Source organism: Salvia splendens, chromosome 4 (assembly GCF_004379255.2).
Source record: "Salvia splendens isolate huo1 chromosome 4, SspV2, whole genome shotgun sequence".
NCBI lineage: Eukaryota > Viridiplantae > Streptophyta > Magnoliopsida > Lamiales > Lamiaceae > Salvia > Salvia splendens.
Window position 1 is genome coordinate 35,398,479 of NC_056035.1, and position 20,256 is coordinate 35,418,734.

At 35.6% G+C, this 20,256-nt stretch overlaps 1 protein-coding gene across 3 annotated transcripts; it reads left to right on the forward strand.

Moving 5' to 3' along the window:
• The first annotated feature begins 514 nt into the window (after positions 1-514).
• On the forward strand, positions 515-19,228 carry LOC121799670 (elongation factor 1-alpha). Of its 3 annotated transcripts, none has more exons than XM_042199108.1 (3): positions 515-582; positions 1,179-1,661; positions 2,522-3,618. In XM_042199108.1, the coding sequence occupies exons 2-3, from the start codon at positions 1,200-1,202 to the stop codon at positions 3,407-3,409; spliced, it is 1,350 nt and encodes a 449-aa protein (XP_042055042.1). In that variant the 5' UTR covers positions 515-582; positions 1,179-1,199; the 3' UTR covers positions 3,410-3,618. The 3 variants fall into 3 exon arrangements, with proteins under 3 accessions (XP_042055042.1, XP_042055043.1, XP_042055041.1); XM_042199109.1 differs by lacking the exons at positions 515-582; positions 2,522-3,618 and adding exons at positions 17,048-17,476; positions 18,133-19,228 and having other exon boundaries at positions 1,173-1,232; XM_042199107.1 differs by lacking the exons at positions 515-582; positions 1,179-1,661; positions 2,522-3,618 and adding exons at positions 16,284-16,371; positions 17,005-17,476; positions 18,133-19,228.
• The last annotated feature ends 1,028 nt before the right edge of the window (positions 19,229-20,256 follow it).

Below are 20,256 nucleotides of genomic sequence, written 5' to 3' on the forward strand. Positions count from 1 at the left end.
ACGTGGTGAGTAGAAATGAAGAGGAATTGGTATTTATAGGGGAAAAATGTGATTATATTAAATAAATAAAAAAAAATTCAAATTTCAAAATTTTGAAAATCCACCGGAACCGGCGGTTTACCGCCGGAACCGGCAGTTTTTGGGTCGGAACCGCCGGTTTCGTCAACGATTTCTGACGAAAACCGGCGGGTTTCTGAAAAGGCTAGGGTGTAGGCCGGAAATAGGCCTGAAAAGTTATCGGAAAATCGTCGAACCGCCGGTTCGGAACCGGAGGTTACGGTTTGCATGAAATTGAAACTTGAACCGGCCCGGGGGAACCGGCGGTTTCGGTCACGGTTCGAACCGCCGCCGATGGTTCCGGTCCGGAACCGCCGGTGGCGGTTCCGCGCCGGTTCGGTTCGGTTCGGTTTGGGGACCTCTAAGTCACACATACTCACAGGGGTATAACAGTCAATCCGAAAAAAATGTCTCTACCTAAACCCTAGCTGCTTAATATAAATTTGTGCACTCCTCACCACTATCTGTAGTGTACTCCGCATTTCGCCTCTCCTCCCCCATCTATATCTCGATTGCTGCTTGAAGGTAAAAATTGCTTTCCTTTTTCTTATCTTCCACGTCTCGTATGTTGTTTTTTGTATCTGTTTATTTGTTCGGTTGTTTCTGCCTGTTTGATTTATCTAAATCGATTTGTGTGTGGAGGAATTCCATTAAATCTCGAGATGGATCGGTTTTGTTTCTGAATTAGTAGAACAATCCGAATAAATTTATACGATCCTTAATTATCTATCACAGCATGTCGTTTGTCTTATTGTTTCGCACTTTTGTCGGTTGGTCCCTGCTTTATTTCATGAGTAGTTTTTAGGCATGTTTCATTGAGTTTCTGAGGCTTATTAATAAATCTTAAGCCCGATTGTCAAGTTGTTTGAGTGTTATTTGAGTGTTATATGGTGCTGGTAAATCAAACTCTGGGATACGAAATATATGCTCTCTTTTTAATCTGGATTTTATGGATTAAAAGAAAATATTTATTATGGTCTTATGAATTAATACTTGCTTTCGTTTTCGATTAACTAGGTCTATGATTTAGTTTTTCATTTCTTTGGTTCAAGTAGCCTTTTGTTATCTAATAAGCTGTATATAATCTCATCTAACTCCGTTTGTTTATTATTTTGTTGCAGATCTAGTAATCTGTTTGAAATATGGGTAAGGAAAAGATTCATATCAGTATTGTGGTCATTGGACATGTCGACTCTGGGAAGTCGACCACCACTGGACATCTCATCTACAAGCTTGGTGGTATTGACAAGCGTGTCATTGAGAGGTTCGAGAAGGAAGCTGCTGAGATGAACAAGAGGTCGTTCAAGTATGCATGGGTTCTTGACAAGCTCAAGGCTGAGCGTGAACGTGGTATCACCATTGATATCGCCCTCTGGAAGTTCGAGACTACCAAGTACTACTGCACTGTCATTGATGCTCCTGGACATCGTGATTTCATCAAGAACATGATTACAGGAACCTCACAGGCAGATTGCGCAGTGCTCATCATTGATTCTACAACCGGTGGTTTTGAAGCTGGAATCTCCAAGGATGGACAGACCCGTGAGCACGCTCTTCTGGCTTTTACTCTTGGTGTGAAGCAAATGATCTGTTGCTGTAACAAGGTATATCATTGCAAAAACTATTTTGTTCCAATTATTCTTTCAGTTATGTGTTATTTGTAATTATACTGTATATTACTTGATATGTCACTGCTTGTCTTCTATATGAATTTGATGCTCCGTGATTTACCTTCATGTGTTATGGATGTTTGGTAAATCAAAACGAGGAGTGGCCCTTCATTGTAGACAGCTTGTTGTGAATATTTTGGACTGTAGTTCAATTTGGGAGAGCCCACCTGATTCAGGGCGTTAGCTATGGGTTCGAATCCCGTCAGTCCTTTTGTTTGTGTAGTATTGTATGCGCCTACGCCTTCTGTAATGCATGCATTATATATTGATTCGAGTATTGTTAATCTTAACCAATGTTATCAAATAGAGGATATGGCGGCGCCATGGCGCTATGGCATGGCGTTCTTGTTGGAAATGCTATAGCAACATGGCGCTGCCATAGCACCGCCATATCCGCCATTTGACAACATTGTGTGTGTACCCCATTTAGGAATGGGGCATTATGCAAGAAACATGGATGTTAGAGCTGTATTTTATGCTTTATTAATTGTTTTAAGAGTTTTAGATGTTATATTTTTGTTATTTTTCAATTTTTGAATTATGTATAAATAATAAGTATTATTTTATTTATTTAATTAATGACCGCCATATCCGCCATACTAATATGCCATATCCCTGTGGCGGTTTTTAGGCGAACCGCCATACGAGATTGATAACACTGATCTTAACTGTATATCTAAAGTGAAAAGATTTTAATAATTGGTACTAATTTTTTTTGTGGTAATTGACCTAGAAATAAAAATGTCAACTGTTACCTGGAACTGTTATTCACATTTTTTTGGTATTTTTGTTAGATGGATGCTACCACTCCTAAATACTCCAAGGCAAGGTACGATGAAATCATTAAGGAAGTCTCTTCGTACCTGAAGAAGGTTGGTTACAACCCTGAGAAGATCCCATTTGTGCCTATCTCTGGATTTGAGGGTGACAACATGATTGAGAGGTCGACCAACCTTGACTGGTACAAGGGCCCAACTCTTCTAGAGGCTCTTGATGCTGTCCAGGAGCCCAAGAGGCCCTCAGACAAGCCTCTCCGTCTCCCACTTCAGGATGTCTACAAGATTGGTGGTATTGGAACTGTGCCAGTCGGAAGAGTTGAGACTGGTGTCATCAAGCCTGGTATGGTGGTCACCTTCGGACCAACTGGGCTGACCACTGAGGTCAAGTCTGTTGAGATGCACCACGAGGCTCTCCAGGAAGCTCTCCCAGGTGACAATGTTGGCTTCAACGTCAAGAACGTTGCTGTCAAGGATCTCAAGCGTGGTTTTGTTGCATCAAACTCCAAGGATGACCCTGCCAAGGAGGCTGCAAACTTCACTTCCCAGGTCATCATCATGAACCACCCTGGTCAGATAGGAAACGGTTATGCTCCAGTCCTCGATTGCCACACTTCACACATTGCTGTGAAGTTTTCTGAGCTCCTGACCAAGATTGACAGACGTTCTGGCAAGGAGCTTGAGAAGGAGCCTAAGTTTTTGAAGAATGGTGATGCCGGTATGGTTAAGATGATTCCGACCAAGCCCATGGTTGTGGAGACATTCTCGCAGTACCCGCCTCTTGGAAGGTTTGCTGTTAGGGACATGCGTCAGACTGTTGCTGTTGGTGTGATCAAGAGCGTGGAGAAGAAGGACCCATCAGGAGCCAAGGTGACCAAGGCTGCAGCCAAGAAGGGTGCCAAGTGAACTACGTTCACTCCCTATATCATCTCTCGTTTTATTTCTTTCAAGAACCTCTTATTTAATGTTGGTCTTAAAGCTATCTTTCTTATAATTTCAGTCTTTTGGTATTTGTTGTGCGATTTTGGCTCCCAGAATTGGATTCTGGATCGCCGATGGCGTATGTTAGTATGACTTTGCTTTTTGTGTTTTTATAGTATTTTTATTTTTCGTTACTTATTGCGTTTCTGTTATCCTTATTTAAAACATGTTTTTATAGCTTTTCTTTTGTTAATTTTGGTAATCTTAAATTGAATTACAAACCTCTAATTCTAAGATGTACTACCAAACAAAGAGATACTGTAATTTTACAGGTCAATATGTTGTTCAGGATCACCCTATTCATAACTTAGTACTATCAAACATGCTCTAAATAGGTAGAGTATATAATTATGTTTTTACACATTATGATTCTTACACAATACCTCATATCAAAATTTTCGCTCATTTTGTTACTGCAACTTCCATTTCTACCAGCGGCGGATCCAGGTGGGGTCGGGCGTGTCGGCCGACCCTACCATGGGTCCATGAATACCACCAGTAAATACCACTACTCAGCGTGCTGACCCTAAAAAACCTTGCCTCCGACCCCACGGCAGCCTTCTCCACATAACCGAAGCAAATAAGACAATGAAACTAAAAATTAGAGAAACAAAGAAGAAAAGAGATATACATATACATCATTATCGTAGATAAAATATTGATAAGATTTCGATAAGAAATTTGGAAGAAAGAAAGAGAAGAACTGAGAATTTTGCAGAAGAGAAGTTTAGGGAAGAAGATGCGTTGTGTTTTGAGATTCGTTCGGTCTTCATTCAGTAATATGAGATTTGGGCTTTAAAAATGTGGGGATTTGGACTTCCACAAATTAAGTTATTTTTTTGTATCGAATATTTTTTTATATAAAAATCATCACAGCTGAATAAATATATTCATTATTTATGTTCATAGTACTTTAAATTTATCAATTTTCAAATTTGGTGTCATTGATATTCAGTCTATTTAAGTCATCAAAAAATACAATATAAGTATTGAATACAAATTTTATTACATATCACCTCCGCATTTTAAAAATAGAAACTATTTCCATTTTGGCGGGTCTCTTAAAAATAGAAACTTTAGAATTTATCTATTTTTGGACATGAGGTAGTAATATTTTTTATTGCAATTTAAGTCACCCCTTCTCTGTTTTATTAGGATTGGTCTGCATTTGCATATTAGAAATATATACTTTGGCTAAAAAGTTAATCAACACGATAGTGTTCGTAAATTACATGGCGTATCACAAATTTAAAATTAAAATACTTTAGAATACAAACTATCCGAACGCACATAAATTTGTGATATGGGTATTATTAGTAAGAATCAACTAAAGTGTATAATGAAAGATAATATTACTTAAATTTTAATGTATTTTTTTTCAAAATATTACTCCATTTAAATATTATATTTTTTAAAATAATAAATATTTAAATAAATATATAATATATTTTTCACTATGTCCGACCCCACGAGTATTATATCCTGGATCCGCCGTTGATTTCTACTGTTTTTTTGTACTCTTCGACTACTTTTTATTTCTTCTGTTCATTTTCATCCTTTTCAGTGTTTTGATTTCACTAGCAACAAATACATTAAGGTTTAGAAAAACACGAAAATCACTACGACACCAAAGAGGAATCGAGGTAGTTCCTCTTGGTGATCGCCACTTGCAGTTATTGATGTTTGACAAAGGCACATGAGATATCCATCCTCCTAATATAAATATTTTTTACCCAACACGTAAATATGGTAAAAATTTTTATAGTTTTGACAATTTAGAATTATTTTCAAATTAGCACTTGAAAGTTAGATAGGATCTGGTATGAATAACAAATATTGCGACAATCAATAATTTTCCTTCTTTAAAGAAGGATCTGAAATGAAGAACAAATATTGCGACAATCAACAACTAGGATCACATTCCACTATCTTTTTTCACCAACTTACCTTTACATTTATTAAAATCCGTGTCGAACTCAAATGTGACTCCTAAAGTAGGACGGAGATAGTAGTGAACTAAATCGCTCCTATAATGAACTAAAATCGTTCTTATAATGAACTAAATTTGTTTTCTCTAGTTATGTATTTAAGAGAGGGGTGTGGAAACGGTTTACGGTTCTCGGTGAGAACCAAACCTTATTTTTTAGGTTCTTGGTTAACCGAGAACCGAAAAACAAGGTCAAGGTCCGATTTCGGTTAAGAGGTTATGGGTTTAGGCGATTCTCGGTTAGAACCGAAGAACTCTAATAAGTGATTGAATTTTTTTTTTTCACTATATTCATTTTAGAGGGAACATCTTTTTTAATATATCAACTATCTCAAATGAGCAAATTTGGTCCGTTACATTTCATAATATCTTTTGAGGTCCATTAACTATAAGTTAATATCAATTCAACTACTTTTTTACTATTTCCAATATTTTCATGACCAAAGTACCTCTAAGGCCAATGGGGGTAATTCAATCTATTTATTCACCTACTTTTTTCTTTCTTCTAATTTATTTGGGATTAAGTTTAATAGATCTTATACTACTATTATTAATATATATCATACCTTATTTGAATATTATGATATACTTTCTAGTGCTAGTTAATACTTTTATATGGTTACATTATCAATTATTTAGATAAAATTAAGATAAATATTTTATTTTAATGAATCTCGTAATTTTATTAAACTGAAAATTTAAGTTAATCATAATATATAATATATACTACATTGAAATAAAAATTTAATAAAGTAGAAAAATATGATTCACGAATAGTCAATGGAATAGATATGAGAACTATAAACAGTTTTCATGGTGTAGTAAATGGCCTAATGATAATATTAAGACGCGACATTGTGATATTAAATAATTGATAGCGACTATTGATTTTTTATTTAATTAAACAATCATAGATTTAAATTAACCATGTATTCAACTAAGAATGTCATTGTCTTTTTTATTAAATTGATTATTGATAATTTCAACTAATCTTTTTAGACTACAATTACTACATAAGAGTAGATAAAATAAAACTTAGCTCTTTTAATTATTTAAGATTCTATGTATGTTAATAAATTTTAATTTATTTTTAATCATCAATTTTGTATTGTACTTAAAAATAACATATTCTATATATAGCTTTAAGATTGAAAAATTAATATTCCATCTAATAAATTGAACTACTTTTATATACAAATATTGTATAAATATAATGTTTACATATATTTATATCTAAGTTATTTAACTATTAATATTAAATATAGTACAATGATTTAAAATATTACAAATAAGTAAAACTAAACGTAAATAATTAATAGTAATAAAATATTAATATCATTAAGATATTTTTATTTTTGAAATTAAAATTAGAGGGGACATATTTTTTGGTACATCAACTATACCAAATTACATACTTTAATGCAAATGAGAGGGTAAATAGATTGAATTCCCTCATTGACCTTAAGGGTACTTTGGTCATGAAAATATTGGAATTAGCCAAAAAGTAGTTGAATTGATATTAACTTATAGTTGATTGACCTTAAAAGATATTATGAAATGTTACGGACCAAATTTGCTCATTTAGAATAATTGATGTACTAAAAAAGATGTTCCCTCCTCATTTTAATCTATCATTTATAAACAACTTAAAAGTTAATACTCCTATGAAACAGTAAAAAACCATCAAACAATTTAAAAGTTAAAATTAAAACTGTAAAACCCTTATTCACTAACTAATCGCAGCAGCTCTCACTAAAAAGAACTTATGTTGTTCTCTCCTCTTCGCCATTCTTCTCTGCTGCTGTGCTGACCGATGTTGCTCTCTCCTCTTCGCCACTCTTCTTTGCTGCGGCTGTTGCGCCGACCGTCGCTGCTACTCCGTGACAAACACAGATTTTGAATGTTTTTAAGGACTAGATTTGACTTGTTTTAAATGTCAATCATGCAAATTATGTTCTTAAATTGCATATGTTATACATTTGGTATTTTTGATTTGTTTGTTGATAAATGATAGAAAAAGATAGAAAAATGTGAAAAAAAGGCCAAAGTGCAGCAGCCTCTGTTCGAGCCCATTCTGGAAGAGATTTTGAAGTCCAATCAGTGCCTACTAGATACCAGTCTCTTCGTCTTCGAAAGACCTTCGCGTGGATACCTTAAACATCTAAATCAGAGTTCTGTGGAGAAAGTTATGGTCATTTTACAAATATCGCGCAGTGCAGTCAAAATCTGGCGGAAATTAGGCGGAAATTCAGGGAATAAAAGAAATTATTATATTATGAAGCCAAATCTCTCCTATTTCTTGCAGGGCACGAAATTTATCAAAAATAAACCTTTTTCCAGCCTATAAATACCTCTGAACCTAATTCATAATCTTTATCTCAGAGCCTCCAATCCTTCTCCATCTCCACATCTCTTTCCATTCCAAAATACACACAAAATTCATCAATCTTCCATTGGAGCGGAGATCTGCGGATCCAGGCAGGATAAGACTGAAGATTGAAGATCAATTTCTTTCGTGTCTCGTACTTAATTGTAGTTTTTACTTGTCTATGAGTAGAACATCTTTTGTAGAATTTTTTGTATAAATATTCGATTGATTTTCCTTGTTAGCTCTTGCAGTTATTTGATTTATCTGGTGATTTCTATGTTCAATTGATTAGCTACCTCTTGAATACATGTTAGAGTTGATTAGAGTACTCGGGAGACGAAATAATTGACTTGGAAAAAGGGATAATTCACACCTTAATTCAATAGAACTCGAGAGAGTTGAGGTTCTGAGTGAGGTCTTTGATCTTATATGCTTTTAGGAGTTAAGGGTTCAAGGGTTAGAAGGGGACTTCAATCCTATCACCTAATCTACAGGTTTCTCACCTCGGGAGGGGGTTTAATCTATAATTGTGATCGACTTAATAGCTCTGGAGACCGTAATTCAAGGAAGTCGATTGTGTTTTTGGATCCTAAAATTCTACATTCTTTAGCCTGCTTTTTATTATTATTTTTTATTTTTTTTGTTATTTGTTTATTTATTTCTATCTAGTTTATAAAATCCTAAATCAAAATCTCTGTGTCTCTAAATAGTATATGACGCTTAGTATATGATAGTCAGTTGCAATCTTATTCCCTGTGTTCAATATCCCGGTACTGACCTTTAGCTATACTAGATCTACCATGTATGCTTGTAGGTATTTTTAGTGCTAATAAATAACGCATCAAGTTTTTGGCGCCGTTGCCGGGGAATATTATTGCTATAAGCTGTGTCTCTAAATAGTATATGACGCTTAGTATATGATAGTCAGTTGCAATCTTATTCCCTGTATTCGATATCCCGGTACTGACCTTTAGCTATACTAGATCTACCATGTATGCTTGTAGGTATTTTTAGTGCTAATAAATAACGCATCAAGTTTTTGGCGCCGTTGCCGGGGAATATTATTACTTTAAGCTGATATTGCAGAACGGTTGATAATACTAATTTGGAGTGTAATATTTTGTATAGTTTTATTTTAATTTTTTTTGTTTTATTTGTTTTGCAAGGAGCACGAAGCACAACAATGGATTACTCTGCGCTCCTATGGAAGATGCAATTATCTTCTACAACATTTGATATACTCCGTAGAGCATGGGTGAAATAAAAATATGCTTGCTCTCTTGCTTTTATTATTTTTTACCATTAGTTTTCTCCTCCGTAGAGCTGAAGTTTTTCTCCGTAGAGCTAGTTAAATAAAATAAAATAAAAAAATTCTTTTCTTTTTTTTCCTTTTCCGTTTGAATTTTTCCTTTTCTTTTTTTTTCTCTTTTTTTTAACCTTCTTGTTCTTCATTTCTTTTAAAGAAAATCTAAAAAAAAAATTAGAACCTCTTTCCCTCTATTTTTTTTCTCCACATAAATCACCCACTCTCACTTCACGTTCACATCACTTAATCAAATTCTTTGGATGCTACCAATTTTCTTGTGCTCAATCGTTAACCAATACAAGGTACGCTCTCTTTTAATTTCTGAGCTTCGAACTTGAATTCTTTCATGAATGACTTTGTTATTGATATGTATTGATAGTTTGGATTGGAGTTTGATGGGGAATTATGAAAATTTTTTGCAATTAATTGGGGGATAGAGAATATTACAGGGGATGAAAAATGATCACGTTAAGGTACAAAAGGCATCCCACAGGAAGTCCCGAGAATGGGGGATAATTTATGAGCTTCAAAGAACGTCAAGCTAAAGACGTTAACCAAGCGCTTGTTGGGAGGCAACCCAACATCGGTATCTTTTTTTCATATTTATTTTGTTTTCTTAGTTTACTCACGTTTCTACCGACTTTTCAAATTTATTCTTAACGTAGTTTTGAATAAGTTTGGGGGATGAAGTGGTGGACCGTGAGTTTAGTTGTTTTTGCTTATTTTTGTTAGTTTTTTTAATAATCCCGAGGTGAATCTTGTCACGAGCATAACATAGAAAATTTAGAAATACTTATGTTTAGTAACATCAGACCGAGTTGCCTATGATAAAAATTTCGTTTATGTGTTGGTTGAGTTGACTTGATGCATTGATTTGAATGTTTAGTGAAAATGTGCATAAATAATGAATTTGCTTGTTTGCCTTGAATCTTGCTTATACCTTGTGAGACTTGAGCCATAAATTTCTTTCTTGTGTGATTTACCTGTATTCATGTATTTGTTTCTAGAACTTGCTCCTAGTCTGCTTAAGTCTGCAAAGTGTTTAAATGATAAAAGAGGACGTTAGATCATCCTTCTTAGCTACTTTATATATCCAAATTATTGACCTTACTCAAAATATTTTTCCCTAGCTAGACATTTTGAGCCTTTAAAGCCTTTTTCTTTGGAAGCTAAATAAAGGGGGAATATTCGTACACTCTTGGAGAAAGTTAGTTCATATCTTATGAAAAGAGTTGGAGAGATAAGGTAGAAAGAAAAGTAGTGTGCTTACTTGTGAAAAGTGCATAGGCATTTGTGGTTTGAATGAGATAATTGGTTGTGCATAGAAAGAAAAAAAATGTACAAAAGAAAAAAAATGAAAAGAAAAAAAAATCAAAGGAATTTGGGAAGTGAGAAGAAATTTAGACAAAGTCTAGAATTTACTGAGATTCATATTGTTGGTGCAGTGCTATGTTTGATGTAGTAGAAATTGATCACTTTTGTTATGTTTGGGATTAGTCACTTTTAGCCATATTTCCTCACCTTACCAAAGAGCCTACATTATAACCGAAAATAAAGACCTTTCGGATTTTTGATTTTAATCACATAAAGTAGAGGATGGATTAGACATCGAGCAAGCCTATGGTAAACTTTGCATGTTGCATGATCTGAGAGCATATATTCTTTACCTTATACACTTTGAGAGTGTGTGATAAACACATTCTAAACACTTGTGAGCGCATGTACTTCAAGGTGATCAACGAGCTAGTAATGAAAATGCACTAATAAGCTTTGCTTGATTTGATTTGTATTCTTGTCAAACTCTTCATTTCTTGTTACAATTTTTGAGGCAACTATGAAGTCTAGTTCTTAGCATCCGTGTTTCTTTAGTAGTTTTTCTCTTGTTTTGTTTGAGGACAAACAAATAATTAAGTTTGGGGGAGTTGACAAACACAGATTTTGAATGTTTTTAAGGACTAGATTTGACTTGTTTTAAATGTCAATCATGCAAATTATGTTCTTAAATTGCATATGTTATACATTTGGTATTTTTGACGTGTTTGTTGATAAATGATAGAAAAAGATAGAAAAATGTGAAAAAAGGCCAAAGTGCAGCAGCCTCTGTTCGAGCCCATTCTGGAAGCGATTTTGAAGTCCAATCAGTGCCTACTAGATACCAGTCTCTTCGTCTTCAAAAGACCTTTGCGTGGATACCTTAAACATCTAAATCGGAGTTCTAAGGAGAAAGTTATAGCCATTTTACAAACATCGCGCAGTGCAGTCAAAATCTGGCGGAAATTAGGCGAAAATTCACGGAAGAAAAGAAATTATTATATTGTGAAGCCAAATCTCTCCTATTTCTTGTAGGACACGAAATTTATAAAAAAATAAACCTTTTTCCAGCCTATAAATACCTCTGAACCTAATTCATAATCTTTATCTCAGAGCCTCCAATCCTTCTCCATCTCTACACCTCTTTCCATTCCATAATACACACAAAATTCATCCATCTTCCATTGGAGCGGAGTTCTGCAGATCCAGGCAGGAGAAGACTGAAGATTGAAGATTCAACCTTGGGTTTTATCAATTTCTTTCGTGTCTCGTACTTTAATTGTAGTTTTTACTTGTCTATGAGTAGAACATCTTTTGTAGAATTTTTTGTATAAATATTCGATTGATTTTCCTTGTTAGCTCTTGCAGTTATTTGATTTATCTGGTGCTTTCTATGTTCAATTGATTAGCTACCTCTTGAATACATGTTAGAGTTGATTAGAGTACTCGGGAGACGAAATAATTATCTTGGAAAAAGGGATAATTCACACATTAATTCAATAGAACTTGGGAGAGTTGAGGTTTTGAGTGAGGTCTTTGATCTTATATGCTTTTAGGAGTTAGGGGTTCAAGGGTTAGAAGGGGACTTCAATCCTATCACCTAATCTACAGGTTTCTCACCTCGGGAGGGGGTTTAACCTATAATTGTGATCGACTTAATAGCTTTGGAGACCGTAATTCAAGGAAGTCGATTGTGTTTTTGGATCCTAAAATTCTACATTCTTTAGCCTGCTTTTTATTATTTTTTATTATTTTTTTTGTTATTTGTTTATTTATTTCTGTCTAGTTTATAAAATCCAAAATCAAAATCTCTGTATCTCTAAATAGTATATGACGCTTAGTACTACTCCCTCCGTCCCCCAATTTGAGTCACTCTTTTCCATTTTGGGCCGTCCCCCAATAAGAGTCACTCTTCCCACTTACCATTTTTGGACATCAAAATTACCCTTCATTACACCAAAAGTCAAAGGGACCCCACATTTCACTACCTAACTCCATTTATTACACCACACATTCAAACTTTTCCTTAAAACTCGTGCCGAGTCAAAGAGTGACTCAAATTGGGGGACGGAGGGAGTATATGATAGCCAGTTGCAATCTTATTCCCTGTGTTCGATATCCCGGTACTGACCTTTAGCTATACTAGATCTACCCTGTATGCTTGTAGGTATTTTTAGTGCTAATAAATAGTGCATCACTCCGACAGTCGTTGTTGCTCCCCTTCTCTTACCACCGTTGATTTCGGTCCCTTTGGTGGAACCGAAGAACCTGCTGTTCGGAAACGAACCGACTAAGGGTTCGGTTCTAGATTTCGGAAAAAATGGCAATCGGTTAACCGTCTAATCAGTTTGGTCGTTACCGAATCGACCAAATTCATAGGTCTAATTTAAGATTAGTTATACTTTGATAATCTCATTATTTATATAATATTATTGTTTACATGACAAATTAACGGTACACAACAAAATTTATAACTCATAAATAATCTTTCAAGGATTTAAATTTATTTTATTCCCTATGTTCACTATTAGTTGTCATTAGTTGACCCGAATATAGATTTCTTTTAAGAAATATGAAAAGAAATTGAGGAGAAAAATTAATAAAATATGAGTCATATTTTTATATACATTTTATAATGAGTTGTTAGTGAAATATATTAGCACAATATGAGGTTAATAATTAAAAATAATAAAAAGTAAATATGAGAAATATTAATGGACATATAAAAGAAAAAGTAGAGACAAAGTAATGATGATGGAGGAAATGCTTATGCCAATTTCATTCAAGTGGCTAATTTACAAGAAAATAGAAATCATACTCAAAGTTATTGTGATTCAATATTTCAATTCTATAAAATTTAAATTTCAGTCGATTGAAATGGAGATTCACATGTCATGTTGAATAAAGATTAAAAAGCACTAAAATACACAGCGAAATTTAGTTGTGATCTAATTATTTTAATATCAACAACATGAGAATACATTACTACTATTGTAAAGTTGTTGTTACAAGAGATGTTGCTAAATGCTAATTATTTTTTTTATAATGAGTTGTTAGTGAAATATATTAGCAGAATATGAGGTTAATAATTTAAAATAATAAAAAGTAAATATGAGAAATATTAATGGACATATAAAAGAAAAAGTAGAGACAAAGTAATGATGGAGGAAATACTTATGCCAATTTCATTCAAGTGGCTAATTTACAAGAAAATAGAAATCATACTCAAAGTTATTGTGATTCAATATTTCAATTCTATAAAATTTAAATTTCAGTCAATTGAAATGGAGATTCACATGTCATGAATAAAGATTAAAGAGCACTAAAATACACAGCGAAATTTAGTTGTGATCTAATTATTTTAATATCAACAACATGAGAATACATTACTACTATTGTAAAGTTGTTACAAGAGATGTTGCTAAATGCTAATTAATTTTTTGAGAATATATATATATAGAGTAGTGATCTAGGGTAAATACCCTTTAACCAAATAACTAGAGAACAAATCATAGCCACAAGATCAAAAAAAATCAAGGGCTAGTATTAATTTTTAAATTTAATGAGATATTAGACGACAGGGTGAGGATTGAGACGGAGAAGGCCGTGCCGGAGGGGTGGCCGGCGGTGAGAGAGGGGTGGCGAAGCGGGGAATCGAAGTCGCTGTGTCTGGATTGAGTTTTGAATGTATTTACGTTGCATAATTTTATCATTTAATAGATAGCATCACTTTTGTGGAGCTAACATGTGAATATTTGTTTTTGCTTAATAGAATTTATCGTTACTTGCTACTGGATTATGTTTTGCTTTTAGATGTTTTATAACTTGTATAGTTCAGTTTGCATATTTTCTCATTTCAAAGTCATTCAAGCTGCAGAAGTGTGATAACTTAAGATTTTTCACCCGAAAAAAGATGTATGGTAACATAAGAAATTAGACCCACTCCTTCATACGATTTGGGAATTTGGGAAACTCTCACTTCATGAAATTAATAGGAACAAAACTGGAGTATATTTAGTTCTCTATGGCCATGGAACTAATAGTGATGTGTTTTGTAAACAAGAGTGAAGTAAAATCATGCTAAGAGTGATGTGTTTTGTAAACGAGAGTGAAGTAAAATCATGCTAAGAGTGATGTGTTTTGTAAACAAGAGTGAAGTAAAATCAAGCTAAGAGTGATGTGTTTTGTAAACAAGAGTGAAGAAAAATCATAATAAGAGTGATGTGTTTTGTAAATAAGAGTAAAGTAAAATCATGCTAAGAGTGATGTGTTTTGTAAACAAGAGTGAAGTAAAATCATGCTAAGAGTGACGTGTTTTGTAAACAAGAGTGAAGTAAAATCATGCTAATAGTGATGTGTTTTGTAAACAAGAGTGAAGTAAAATCATGCTAATAGTGATGTGTTTTGTAAACAAGAGTGAAGTAAAATCATGCTAAGAGCGATGTGTTTTATAAACAAGAGTGATGTGTTTTGTAAACAAGAGTGAAGTAAAATCATAATAAGAGTGATGTGTTTTGTGAACAAGAGTGAAGTAAAATCATAATAAGAGTGATGTGTTTTGTGAACAAGAGTGAAGTAAAATCATAATAAGAGTGATGTGTTTTGTGAACAAGAGTGAAGTAAAATCATAATAAGAGTGATGTGTTTTGTGAACAAGAGTGAAGTAAAATCATAATAAGAGTGATGTGTTTTGTGAACAAGAGTGAAGTAAAATCATAATAAGAGTGATGTGTTTTGTGAACAAGAGTGAAGTAAAATCATGCTAAGACATAAATCAATTATAATGAAATAGTACAATATCAATCCAGCATCAGACATGACACTGTTTTATTGAAAATACTGAAATAAACCATTTTATTATAGTGTGAGATTACACGAATAATGTCGTAATAAACTCAAGGAGAACAAGCTCATCTCCATCTCTAACCCATTAACAATTTGGAATCGTAACTAAATTAAATCAAATTAGCATAAGTTTTAACTTATCAGTTAAATAATCGGTGATGCTGCTGCTTTGGGACTCAACGACGTCGTTATATCCTGAAAAACCTTGAGCCTCTTATCCACCACCTTCTTCTTCTTCAACACATCGCTCTCACCTCCCAAAACCGCCGCCATTATCGCATCCTCAAAATCCTTGCTATTCGGCAAAACATCCGCCCAATTATCCTCCTTCACGTCAGCGGCGGAAAATGGAGCGGAGACGCTGCATCCAAATAGCCTAATTGTTGCCATGGATGACCGATTGATCAAATCAATTAGGGCGCCACTGCTGCTGAAGGACCATCTGCTAGAAGATATGAGCTCATGCTCATCCAACGGCTTCAAATCATTCCCTCGCCGCCAATGCTGCACCGCCCTCAGATTCCGCCGCCGCCAGAAAGCTCGCGCCGACTTTGTCAAACCGCCGGCGAATCCAGCTCTCTCCACTCTCCAGAGTGTGATCACCGCCGTGAAACGCCTCCACTTCGGCGCCGCGTAGAAGATGAAGAAGAATGAATCGCGTATGAGCTTAATTTCATAATGTGATTTCCAAAAATACCCTTGGCCTATTTTACATTATTAAAATAAATAATATTTGTACCATTTATTTGTGTGACTGAGATTTATTCTCTAATTATACACTTAAAATTAGTTATATCTTGATCACTAACCTCTCTATATATATATATATATATTAATAATATCTGATTCCTCAATCATAAGAATTGTTGACTTTATAAATGTTGGACCCCAAGTCAGAGAGGGACTAAACAGTCACATACTCACAGCTCACAGGGGTATAACAGTCAATCCGATAAAAGTATTTTTTTCTAAACCCTAGCTCCATTTATACGTGCTCTCCCACCACTCTCCTCCTCACACTGCATTCCGCCTCTCCTCCCCCCAATTTACATCTCGATTGCTTTTTGAAGGTTAGATTTGCTTTCATTTTCTTTAATCTTCTGCTCTTGTATGTTTTAGTATCTGTTTATTTGGTGTTGTGTTTATGCCGATTTAATCTATCTAAATCGATTTGTTTGTGGAGCAATTCCATTAAATCTCGAGATTCATCGGATTGTTTATAAAGCAATCCGAATACATTTGTATGAGTCATAGTATTTGTTTTTGTGTTATTGTTTCACTTTCGTCTGTTGACCCTGCTTTACTTATTCCATGACTCGTAGCTTTTGTTTTTAAGCATGTTTTGATTAGTCTATATAGCTTTCTAATGAAACTGTAATTGTATCTGTATCTTCTGTAACGTATTTTAGGTTCAATGGTCATAAGTATTATTTACTGTATTCGTATCCATTTTTCTAGTAGTTTGAGTCTTATATGATCCTGGTAGAGCAAGGAAGCTACTGGATAAAAAATTATACTATTGTTTTTTCAATCTGGATTTTTGAAAAGTTGTATATTAGGGTTTATAAATTATTACTTGTATAAATTTCATTTTCTCAGATCTGTTATTTAGTTTTTCATTTCTTTAGTTAAAGTAGCCTTTTGTTACCTGATAAGCTTCATGCTATCTCATTTAATTCCATTTGTTTATTATTTTGTTGTAGATCTAGTAATATGGGTAAGGAAAAGATTCATATCAGTATTGTGGTCATTGGACATGTCGACTCTGGGAAGTCGACCACCACTGGACATCTCATCTACAAGCTTGGTGGTATTGACAAGCGTGTCATTGAGAGGTTCGAGAAGGAAGCTGCTGAGATGAACAAGAGGTCGTTCAAGTATGCATGGGTTCTTGACAAGCTCAAGGCTGAGCGTGAACGTGGTATCACCATTGATATCGCCCTCTGGAAGTTCGAGACTACCAAGTACTACTGCACTGTCATTGATGCTCCTGGACATCGTGATTTCATCAAGAACATGATTACAGGAACCTCACAGGCAGATTGTGCAGTGCTCATCATTGATTCTACCACCGGTGGTTTTGAAGCTGGAATCTCCAAGGATGGACAGACCCGTGAGCACGCTCTTCTGGCTTTTACCCTTGGTGTGAAGCAAATGATCTGTTGCTGTAACAAGGTATACCATTGCATAAACTCTTTTGTTCAATTTATTCTTTCAGTTATGTGTTATTTGTAGTTATACTGTATATTACTTGATATGTCACTGCTTGTCTTCTATGTGAATTTGATGCTCCGTGATTTACCTTCCTGTGTTATGGATGTTTGGTAAATCAAAACGAGGAGTGGTACTTCATTGTAGACAGCTTGTTGTGAATATTTTGGACTGTAGTTTAATTTGGAAGAGCCCACCTGATTCAGGGTGGTAGCTACGGGTTCGAATCCCGTCAGTCCGTTTATTTGTATAGTATTATATGTGCTTTCTGTTATGCCTGCGATATATATTGATTCTATTATTGTTAATTCTAACTATGTATCTGAAGTGATAATTGTTGAAGGCTTAGAATATCTAGCTATTGGTGTATATGATGTTATTTTCTACTATTGTTTTAAAATCTTCTTGTTACACCTACATTTTCACTACATGCACAGTTATTTTTTACTGTTGCAGCTTTTCTTAAATGTTTTCTCCTTATATTTTATGCAAGGTTTTCTTGTTATTTCAGCCTAGCATAGTAATATGCACTATTTTTTTGATATGGTAATTGCCCTAGGCATAAAACTGTCAACTGCTACCTTGTACTGTTATTCACATTTTTTTTTGAATTTTGTTAGATGGATGCTACCACTCCTAAATACTCCAAGGCAAGGTACGATGAAATCATTAAGGAAGTCTCTTCCTACCTGAAGAAGGTTGGTTACAACCCTGAGAAGATCCCCTTTGTGCCTATCTCTGGATTTGAGGGTGACAACATGATTGAGAGGTCGACCAACCTTGACTGGTACAAGGGCCCAACTCTTCTAGAGGCTCTTGATGCTGTCCAGGAGCCCAAAAGGCCCTCAGACAAGCCTCTCCGTCTCCCACTTCAGGATGTCTACAAGATTGGTGGTATTGGAACTGTGCCAGTCGGAAGAGTTGAGACTGGTGTCATCAAGCCTGGTATGGTGGTCACCTTCGGACCAACTGGGCTGACCACTGAGGTCAAGTCTGTTGAGATGCACCACGAGGCTCTCCAGGAAGCTCTCCCAGGTGACAATGTTGGCTTCAACGTCAAGAACGTTGCTGTCAAGGATCTCAAGCGTGGTTTTGTTGCATCAAACTCCAAGGATGACCCTGCCAAGGAGGCTGCAAACTTCACTTCCCAGGTCATCATCATGAACCACCCTGGTCAGATAGGAAACGGTTATGCTCCAGTCCTCGATTGCCACACTTCACACATTGCTGTGAAGTTTTCTGAGCTCCTGACCAAGATTGACAGACGTTCTGGCAAGGAGCTTGAGAAGGAGCCTAAGTTTTTGAAGAATGGTGATGCCGGTATGGTTAAGATGATTCCGACCAAGCCCATGGTTGTGGAGACATTCTCGCAGTACCCGCCTCTTGGAAGGTTTGCTGTTAGGGACATGCGTCAGACTGTTGCTGTTGGTGTGATCAAGAGCGTGGAGAAGAAGGACCCATCAGGAGCCAAGGTGACCAAGGCTGCAGCCAAGAAGGGTGCCAAGTGAACTACGTTCACTCCCTATATCATCTCTTTCAAGAACCTCTTATTTAATGTTGGTCTTAAAACTATCTGTCTTATAATTTCAGTCTTTTGGTATTTGTCGTGCGATTTTGGCTCCCAGAATTGGATTCTGGATCGCCGATGGCGTATGTTAGTATGACTTTGCCTTTTGTGTTTTTATAGTATTACCGAGTACTATTATTTTTCAGTCACTTATTACGTTTCTTTAATGCTTATTTAACATGTTTTAAAAGCTTTTATTTTGAGAATATTGAATATGCTGTTAATCTCGAGGTTTATTATATTTTCGACTTGAGCGTATTCACCTTGATGCCATCTGGTGCTTTATTCGTACTGTTAATATACTGGAGTTGCTGGAGGGCTGCGATCTGTGCGATAGACTATGGCTGCGTTATTGATGGACTCCTCTCGAATGCATTCTTTTTCCCTCCCTTGCTATCTGTCTCAAATGTACCGAAGTACAATTTTTTGCCACTGCTGCCATTTGCCTTTTGATATGTGTGCTTGATTTGTGTTTGTACATTTTTTTATGGAAATGTTGGTTAGGGTGGGTGGCGGACGGCGGTGCTCAATGGGGTTGGGGAAAAGAGGTAGCCGATGGTGGTCGATGACAGAAAGAGATAAGCGGTTTGCTAAGATATAAAGAGTGATAGTTTGTGTTGTAACTAAGTAGTTAAAATATGATACGATGTAGATTAAGGATTCGTTTGAATCTGCATATTTGCACTTGTTTGGTATCAAAGTTATTTCTACCTCATGGCCTGCAATAAGGCACTAAGAGCATCTCCAATAACCGGCGTCACCACCGCGACGCCGATTTTTCGCCGACGCCGGTTTGACGCCGAACCATTGGAACCGGCGTCGGCGAAATCGGCGTCAAAATCGGCGTCGCCATGCCGATTCCCGCGCTGACGCCGGTTCCGACGCCGATCCTCACGGGCGCCATTGTGCGTCCCGGATCGGCGCCAAACCGGCGTCGGATTTAAATTTTTTTTTTGTTTTTCGAAAACACTATATATACGCGCGTTGAACCTCATTTTCATTAGCACCACTTGTTTTAACGAGTATTCTCTTTACCTTACTTTCTGTTCAAGATCAATTTAAGAAATGAGTAATGCCGGTGGTAGTGGTGGGGATGCGGATGAGTACGAGCGTATGATGAACGAAGAGCTAGATGCCTATACGAGCCGTGAGGTTGATCGATGGATGCAGAGTTATA